Source organism: Malus domestica, chromosome 02, assembly GCF_042453785.1.
Source record: "Malus domestica chromosome 02, GDT2T_hap1".
Classification (NCBI taxonomy): domain Eukaryota; kingdom Viridiplantae; phylum Streptophyta; class Magnoliopsida; order Rosales; family Rosaceae; genus Malus; species Malus domestica.
In genome coordinates, this window is record NC_091662.1 from 4962065 (window position 1) to 4971841 (window position 9777).

The 9777-nt window shown below is 40.2% G+C and overlaps 1 protein-coding gene and 1 long non-coding RNA gene across 2 annotated transcripts; both read left to right on the forward strand.

The window, feature by feature from the left end:
* Window positions 1-157: 157 nt before the first annotated feature.
* LOC139188780 (uncharacterized) lies at window positions 158-2104 on the forward strand. The gene is made up of 3 exons (XR_011572070.1): window positions 158-236; window positions 1675-1821; window positions 1956-2104. It is a non-coding gene; the product is annotated as an uncharacterized lncRNA (long non-coding RNA).
* A 460-nt stretch (window positions 2105-2564) lies between these two features.
* Window positions 2565-9122, forward strand: LOC114819306 (probable RNA-dependent RNA polymerase 4). The gene is made up of 4 exons (XM_029087641.2): window positions 2565-2717; window positions 8209-8347; window positions 8443-8605; window positions 8695-9122. Exons 1-3 carry the CDS (start codon window positions 2568-2570, stop codon window positions 8529-8531), a joined length of 378 nt encoding a protein of 125 aa, XP_028943474.2. The 5' UTR covers window positions 2565-2567; the 3' UTR covers window positions 8532-8605; window positions 8695-9122.
* The last annotated feature ends 655 nt before the right edge of the window (window positions 9123-9777 follow it).

Genomic DNA, 9777 nt, shown 5'->3' on the forward strand with positions numbered 1-9777 from the left:
ATGTATAATTTGTGAGTAGGGAAATTTAGGTTAAACCATATCATGGACACATATAATAATATGTGGTATTGAAGTCGATCCATGCGGATCTTAATGTCAATAGATATGGTTCACTTATCGTTTGAAGGTCTAATTTTCGGCCCAATGACATTTGCGGTGACATCGGGCCAATTCAAGGAAAGGTGCTAGTGTACCGGCATCCAGGTTTACATTTTGGTGATGTTCATGTTTTGAAGGTGTTCGTCTAGAGGAATATCCAGTGAGGACGTTTCCTGGCCAACGAGCACACATCTCCTCGAGAGGTTGGCGCCGGTTGATATCGTATGTCGGGCTTTTGCTTATTGGCGGACTGTAAGAGAATGACATAATTAATTCTGAAAGGTGCCTTTGTGGGGCCTTAGGTGTAGGCCTTGAGGCTCACAATCAAAATTAACTTTAAGTACCCAAGGGTGCCACTGCCATCTTTAGCATGATAAATGTAAAACTGATGTTAAGTTTTATTGTATATATATATATCTGAGAGACTGAGTTAGTTATGAAAGGTGTCTTTGTGAGGCCTTAAGTGTAGGCCTTGAGGCTTCCCATCAAAACTAACCGAATACTTGAACATATATTGGTTGTTTCATTGTTGCATAAGTATCACAATCGTTATACTTTAATTGCCCGAGCTAGCAGAGCAGAATGAACTCAGATAGGTGCCTTTGTCGGGCCTTAGGTATAGGCATTGAGGCTTCCTATCAGAGTTAATTCTGTACTCAAGCGTTTTGTGGGAATCATGATATAACAGTTGTAAAACTAGAGAATAAGCCAATTACTTACGCCCCAAGTAACTTCGAACTTCTTGTTATCAAGGATTGTCGTGGATGGGTTAAGTCCACATAGAGTTCTTGTTTATGCCTTGAGACCAAGGACTTTTAATTGATCAATCTTGTCTGCCCGAATGGTTAGAATTTAGAAGTCTTTTAATCATAAATTGGCTAGCAATAACTTGGATGCAAATGGAAATATACATCATATTACTAGATATATGAATGAAAGACAAAAACAAAGGAGGTCGGGCAAGGTTTCACCTTGTCGGGCAAGGCTGATCGTCTTGCAACTTCCTCTCTTTGTGATTTATAAAGGGTTCGTATGCTAACAAGGGAGATTGGAAGATGAGTTTATATGAGGGAATCGATACTACAATAAGATTTGAACATGGTAGCAGAGCTTTCACAAAGGTTTTCTGGTGAAAGTTGATCCCGAAAGGGATGAAGGCTGAGGGCTGACTACAGCTTCGTGAAGGCAAATCTGGTTTGAGCAGAGTTTATGCTTGTATTTGTTTGTTTGATTAAGTGTCCTTGTCTCTGATTTTTCTTCCTCCTTTTATAGACGATTTAGCTTGGCTGCCTGCAGTATTGATTTTGCCCGAATGCTTCTGAGGGGTAGTGACCCATCAACTTTTTACTTGTACTGCCATTGTAAAGTACTTTTGGGCTGATTAGCTGGCTGGTCTACACCACTTGACCTCTAGGTAGGTGAGCAGGTGGTTTGAATGATCTGCACTTGGACGGGAAAAAATGCTCATTCTTTCTTCTAGGCTTCGGCTGGGCCCTGGACTTTTCCTCCTTCTGGACCTTCTTTCGGGCTAACCCCCTTTTTAGCTCAAAGTTTAAGTTTTATCCCAAACAGAAGGCCACCTACGTGGATGAGTTGAAAGAATTTGTTGGAAATAGTGGCTTTGCTATATTCTTCTCTCGCAAAGGTTCGCATTCAGTAGCTGATGAAATGGGTGGTGGAGATTTTGATGGCGATCTATATTGGGTCTCAAGAAACCCTCGGGTTGGCATTTACGCATGATTACTTTGTCATTATTTTGAAACTTCAACATGCACAGACCATCTAGAACTACTTAACCAGTTTATGCATGGAATGGAAATAATTTTGTTCATCATTAATTCTTGGAATTATTTCAGCTTTTAGAATGTTTCAAACAAAGTGAACCTTGGATCGATACTTCATCAACGCCCAAAGCTGCCACAACCTTACCACCAAGTGCGCTTTTGCCCGATCATATAGAGGATGCGCTCTTTAAACAATTCTTGACAACTAGGTTTGAACCGAGGTATGGTGAATCTGTATTAGACCCATTTCAGTTGAATTACATTGAAATTCTGGTTTTATTTCGGTTCCAAATGTGTTGCAGTTACTATTTTCTCTATGGTTAATGCTCTTAGCTTAAGTAGAACCTTTTGATATCGTTTTGAATGCTTTAAGGTAGCATAGTTCAGTAATTCTACTGGCAAAAGGAAACTTTAAATTAGAATTTTCCTTATTAACGTTTAGTACGTTCTTGACAGTTACAAAGTATCAAGTAATTGTTGAACCTCGTTTTAATTTGGTTTCCATTCTTCTCGATATGATATCGGATGGTAGATCTCCCTATTTGTTGAGACTGAGACGGCACTCTCTGGTTGTGGTTCATGCTTATTTGTATTAAATTTGTTTATAAATCGATAATTTCATCCACAGCAAGTCTTATGTTTCTGGTGCTCAAAATAATTTCTGTTTTTTTTTTCAGTTTTGCGATGAGTACGGCTTCTGACAACTGGTTGGCTTATATGGATGAATTTTTGACCATGAGAGATGGTCATGAGAAAACCCTTACGAATGCAAAAATGCTGCGGTTGATTGATTTATACTACGATGCTTTGGATGCTCCAAAAAAATGTCGAACGGTTAGTTCTGTTATTTCGTGCTTCAGTCATGTTATTGGATGATATCAATATTGTTGGAAATTCAAATCAAAACAGGTTGTAAATGGCAGCTGCTAGCTGTTAGTTTCTTTACAGGTTGTATTCTCACTTGCTGCAACTGCAAAGACTAAAGTTTTCTCCATGTGCCAGCTGAAAGTGTGTTGAAAGACAGCAGAGAAGTGAGCTGCTGTGTGCTAGCCGAAAGGTTTGATTCCAACCTGGAATAATGCAATGCATGTGTGTGCCATACTATCCAAAGTTGCTGCATGTGTTTGAAAGGATGTAAAGATGGTAAACACCATCATTCATTGCAAGTGTTGCTGTATTGTTTATCAATTTTCTGTTTTGTATAAATAGGCCTTCTTGCTAGGCTTTAGAATCAATTCCATTCCAATTCCTTTCTCATTTTCAGCTTGTAAGCTACTGAGTTTGTAAACTCTCTTTTCATATATCAAAGTCCAAGTGTTTTGCCAAAGCTTGTAGCTTCCCTCCTTTCTCTATTTCTTTGTCCAATTTTATTGAGAGTGCAAAGTGAGAGGTGTGATAGAGTTTGTAAACTTATCACCCACATATTTTGGTATTGAGTTAGTATACTTTTCAATACCAACAATTGGTATCAGAGCCAGAATACAATTCTGGCAGGTGCAGCAGTTATGGCATCCAACTTAGTGCAGCTCCAAGTTCCCACATTGAAGAAAGAAAATTATGAAAGATGGTGCATCCAATTCAAAGCATTGTTTGGATCACAAGAGCTATGGGAAGTTGTCAGTAGTGGGTATGTTGTACCCACTACCGAGCAAGAAGCCACATATACTGCAGATCAAAGGAACACTCTCAAGGATTTACGAAACAAGGACCAGAAGGCGTTGTATCTTCTCTATCAAGGATTAGAAAATTCAACGTTCGAGAAGGTTACAGAAGCAACAACGAGCAAGCAAGTATGGGACACACTCAGTACAATCTACAAAGGAGTAGATCGAGTCAAGAAAGTGAGTTTACAGTCACTTTGAGCAGATTTTGAAACTGCTCACATGAATGAAGGGGAGAGCATCTCCGACTATCACTCAAGGCTCATTGTGATAGTAAATCAGATGAGGCGAAATGGCGAGAGACTCGATGAAGTACGAGTTGTGGAGAAGATACTCCGGTCACTCACATCTAAGTTTGAGCATGTGGTGACTGCCATTGAGGAATCCAAGGATTTGGAGGCGATGAGCGCAGATGAGCTACTAGGATCCCTCCTAGTTCACGAGCAACGCATTCAGAAGAATGCAAGCCCCACAACACTAGAGCAAGCTTTGGAGTCAAAATTGAAAATTGACAAACCAAATAAAGGTCGTGGGCAGTGGAACTCACGTCGTGGGAGTTCATCCAACCGTAGCCGAGGACGAGCCTGAGGAAGAGGTCGAGGCTATGAACAAAACCGAGGTCAATCTCAAGAGTGGAGATCTACCCGAGGAAAGGCGCATATCTAATGTCACACTTGCAAGCAATATGGACATTATGCAAATGAATGTTCATATAAAAATGGTGAGCATGTCAACATGGCAAAATCAAATGGAAATGTTGGTGAGGAATTTACAGTCTTACTAGCACACCATGATATCAGTAGCCAACAAGATGTTTGGTATTTAGACTCTGGTGCAAGCAACCACATGTGTGGAAAGAAAGAGTTTTTTGCCTAACTCAAAGATGGGCCTTATGGATCTGTGAGTCTTGGTGACTCCTCAAAGCTGCCAGTTGAAGGCAAAGGGAAGATCAAGATCATCCAGAAGGATGGTAGAAAAGAATACATCTCCGATAATTACTACATACCAGGTATGAAGAGCAACATTCTGAGCATTGGTCAACTGCTCCAGAAAGGGTATATTATACATATGGAGGATATGTTTCTCACTCTCAGGAATGCAAGGAGAAAACTTATTGCACGTGTTCAAATGTCAAAGAACCGAATGTTCCCGTTGAAGTTGAACACAAAAATTGGAAGTTGCAACATCGGTGTAATGGAAGATGAGTCATGGAAATGGCATCTTCGATTTGGCCATCTTCATTTCAATGGCCTAAAGTTGCTGTCAAGTGGAGGAATGGTTCGTGGTCTACCCCAGATTGAAGCCACACGCCAAGTATGTGAAGGTTGTGTGCTTGGCAAGCAAGCACGACTATCATTCCCTGTTGGTGATACATGGAGAGCAAAGGCACCACTGCAGATGGTACACATGGATATATGTGGTCCATTGGATCCTATGTCTTATGGAGGTAATAGGTATTTTATTACTTTCATTGATGATTTTAGTAGGAAGACTTGGGTTTATTTTCTCAATGAGCAGTCGGCTGCCCTAAAAATCTTCAAGGAGTTCAAGGCACTCACAGAGGCTGAAAGCAACCACAAGCTTGTGGCTATGAGATCAGATAGAGGTGGAGAGTACACCTCCAATGCTTTCCAAGCATACTGCAAGGAGCAAGGAATTAGGCATCAACTGACTGCTGCCTATACCCCACAACAAAATGGGATAGCCGAAAGAAAGAATCGAACCATCCTTGACATGATAAGGTCCATGCTTAAGGAGAAGAATTTTCCAAAAGAATTGTGGGCAGAAGCTGTAGCTTGTTCGATTTATTTGTTGAATCGATGTCCAACAAAGAGTGTTAAGAAGATGACACCACAAGAGGCTTGGAGTGGATATAAGCCGAATGTTGCACACCTAAGAGTTTTTGGGTGTGTTGCATATGCTCAGGTTCCAGAAGCCAAGAGAAGAAAGCTCGATGATCGAGGTGAAAAGTGTGTGTTTGTGGGCTATAGTGAAGAGTCCAAGGCATACAAGCTCTACAACCCACTAACTAGAAAAATAGTGGTTAGTAGAGATGTCATCTTCAGTGAGGAAGAGGCATGGAAGAGGAACAACAAAGAAGTCAGTAAAGGGAAAATCGTCTCCACTGATTTTGAAGAACCATAAGTTGTACCACTTGTTGAGCAACAACCTGCTCAAACAACCACAACAACTCCATTGCACAGAACTGCAATGAGTGGTCCTACATCTAGTGAAGAAAGCATCTCTTCAACTCCAGTGAGGCTAAGAAGTCTTACCGAGATATATGGACAAGAAGAAGAAGAAGAAACCAACATTTTCTGCTTGTATGCAGACCACGAGCCTCTCTCATTCAATGAAGTTGTGGAAGAAGATCGTTGGAGAATAGCCATGGAGGAAGAAATCCATGCCATCGAGAAGAATGACACTTGGGAGTTGACAAAGCTCCCACCAAATCAGAAGGCTATTGGTGTCAAGTGGGTGTACAAGATCAAACGCACTGCAGATGGGAGTGTGGATCGGTACAAATCAAGGCTTGTAGCAAAGGGCTACAAATAGAAGTATGGAGTGGACTATGATGAAGTCTATGCTCCAGTTGCAAGACTTGACACGGTAAGATTGCTAATCTCTCTTGCCGCTTATCATAAATGGAAAATTTATCAACTAGATGTCAAGTCAGCCTTCCTTAATGGAGTACTTGAGGAAGAAGTATAAGTGGAACAACCAGAAGGCTTCCAAGTACAAGGAGAAGAAGATAAGGTGTATCGTTTGAAGAAGGCTTTGTATGGCCTCAAGCAAGCACCACGAGCTTGGAACTCAAGGATCGATAACTACCTTCACCAAAATGGATTTCAGAAATGCCCATACGAACATTCAGTTTACATGAAGCAATGAAGCAATGTTCTGTGAGTTCAAGCAATCCATGTTCACTGAATTCGAGATGACTGACAATGGATTAATGTCATACTTTCTTGGCATAGAGGTGAAGCAAGAAAGTGACGGTATCTACATCTCTCAACAAAAGTACATGAGAGATATATTGGAGAAATTCAATATGGACAAGTGCAATATTGTCAACACTCCAGTTGCAACTGGATTGAAGCTGTCCAAGGAAGGTGAAGGTGAGTTTGTAAACTCAACCGTGTACAAAAGCTTGGTTGGAAGCCTAAGGTACCTTACAATCACAAGACCTGATATAGTTTATGGAGTTGGACTCGTGAGTCGGTACATGGAAACACCAAGGGAGTCTCATTGGCTGGCTGCCAAGAGAATCTTGAGGTACATAAGAGGTACTCTAAACTATGGTATGTTTTATAATTTTGGTGAAGATGCAAAATTATTTGGTTATTCAGATAGTGATTGGGGAGGTGACCAAGATGAAAGGAAAAGCATAACTGGCTATGTGTTTTTTCTAGGATCAACAGCTTTCTCATGGACTTCAAAGAAGCAATCAATTGTTGCTTTGTCATCATGTGAAGCCGAGTATGTTGTTGTAGCCTCAACAGTGTGTGAGGCAATTTGGTTAAGAAATCTATTGAAGTCAGTGTGTCATCCACAAGTGGAATCGACTGTGATTCATGTGGATAACATGTCTGCAATCAAGCTTGCAAAGAATCCTGTTCAACATGGAAGGAGCAAGCACATTGATACCAGGTTCCATTTTCTAAGGGATCATGTAAAGCAAAAGACAATCGAACTTGTTTATTGTCACACGAAGGAACAAGTGGCAGACATCTTCACTAAGCCACTAACAGTTGAATCATTCCGGCTGCTACGTGAAATGCTAGGAATGAAGGCGTTTTGATTTAAGGAGGTGTGTTGGAAATTCAAATCAAAACAGATTGTAAATGGCAGCTGCTAGCTGTTAGTTTCTTTACAGGTTGTATTCTCACTTGCTGCAACTGCAAAGACTAAAGTTTTCTCCATGTGCCAGCTGAAAGTGTGTTGAAAGACAGCAGAGAAGTGAGCTGCTGTGTGCTAGCCGAAAGGTTTGATTCCAACCTGGAATAATGCAATGCATGTGTGTGCCATACTATCCAAAGTTGCTGCATGTGTTTGAAAGGATGTAAAGATGGTAAACACCATCATTCATTGCAAGTGTTGTTGTATTGTTTATCAATTTCTGTTTTGTATAAATAGGCATTCTTGCTAGGCTTTAGAATCAATTCCATTCCAATTCCTTTCTCATTTTCAGCTTGTAAGCTATTGAGTTTGTAAACTCTCTTTTCATATATCAAAGTCCAAGTGTTTTGCCAAAGCTTGTAGCTTCCCTCCTTTCTCTATTTCTTTGTCCAATTTTATTGAGAGTGCAAAGTGAGAGGTGTGATAGAGTTTGTAAACTTATCACCCACATATTTTGGTATTGAGTTAGTAAACTTTTCAATACCAACAAATATGACTTTATTATTATCTTACTTTCTCTCCTGGATGTTATACAAATGGAACTTTTGTCCATCTTCGATTACCTTTGATTCGATTGCATATGGTGCAAGAACATTCTTCGATTACCCTTTGACTCGATTGCATATGGTGCAAGAACATTCTCACCCTCTTGCTGTTTTCAGTTCATGCATTGGAATGGGAACTCAGTAGCTAGTGTTTGGTTATTTTCTGTTTGTGTATGATCTCCGATGATTTAAAACTTGGATTTCACTTCTGAGTAACAGGTCGAAATCCCCAATGATTTGAAACCGCGGTTATTCCCTCATTACATGGGTAAGCCCAAATCGTACAAATCAACTTCCATTTTGGGATCAATTTATGACGCGGTGGAGGAATATCAACCGGAAGACACTTCTGACAAAGGTGATGAAATGTTTTAATATTAGCTAATCATATTACATACGTTGCTATCCATAGAAAAACAAGAGTTTTGACTTTTCTCTTGTGCCCTTATGCAGTAGTGGAAAAACTTCCGTGTTTCGATGTTGAAGACCTCTCCGAGCAGTGCTTGAAGAAGTGGTACGAACTCAGTACAGGAGTGAAATGAACTCTGTCTTGCAATACGATGACAAAGAGGGCAAGAATCAAGCTGCTGATAAGATCATAAGACGGTATAAAGAGGTAAGATTAATGAACAAACATTTCGGGACTTGTTACATGTTCCGGTGCCTGTTCTGCTCTCACTGGTTTGTCTCAAATTATTTTTGCAGATTCTGTATGGCTGTGAGGACTTCGAGAAGAGCACGAGGCCCTTGGATGAAATATTCAACGAGGCACTCGCCATATATCGTTTCGCGTATGACTACGCTTGGAAAGTAAAAGATGTAAGGAAATGTGGGTTTGCATGGAGAGTTGCAGGTTCAGCTCTCTGTAAGTATTACAAGACCAAACACGAGGACCGCACGTTTGAAGTCTCGTTCTCTGTTCTCAAGGACATCCTCTAATGAAAGGGGTACGGGGCTCAAGATCCTCGGCTGAAATATTCATCTGAGGACCGAGGCACCCCCGTTATGTATAGTCTCTGTATAACTTGTGAACGTGCTTGGATGCAAGACGTGTGCAAGTAAATGCTGTATTAATAATGCAGTGTAACCATTATTCATGACTATATATGAAAAAGCAAAAATCATTTCCCAAATATTTGATTATCAATTAGTTAATTTAATAACATAAGAGTCGAAAATTGTGAAAAGACAATAAAATTCTGTTGGAACGAAGGAACAAAACTTTAAGAAAGTGATTTTTGCACTACTTTTACGAGTTGTGAACTGTTCTGGTAATTAGAGTACGTGTGAAATGAGTCATGCAAAAATTGAAATTTCAATTTAAACAAAATGACAATATGATAATCATTTGAAAAATATTTGTAGTATGTCGTCAAAGCAGAAAAGACGCAAAAGTCTTCAGAAATATTTTTGCTCGTCATCCTATTAATTGTCTTTGGATAAGTTTAATTTAATTTTTCTACTACACAATCTCAAAATCTGCCGTCGCCAATGAATTCAAAGGGTTTGCCTTGTTTTTTTTTTGGACAAAGAGGAACCATTCATAACAGCAGAAGCCAGCAGCCAAGCTGCAAAACAAGGAAAGGAAAGAATACAGGAACCAAATAGCAAAAAGAGTCAACGAGGACTCACCCTAGAGTTAAGACTAGGAGAAGACAAAGCATGACACAACAGCGGGGCTAAGGTCCAATCTGCACTTCTCCACAATCTCAACTCCAGGGGAATTAAGGAGGGCACGGGAGACCATCTTTGGACAAAATATGAACTAGAGAGGATGGGGGTCGAATG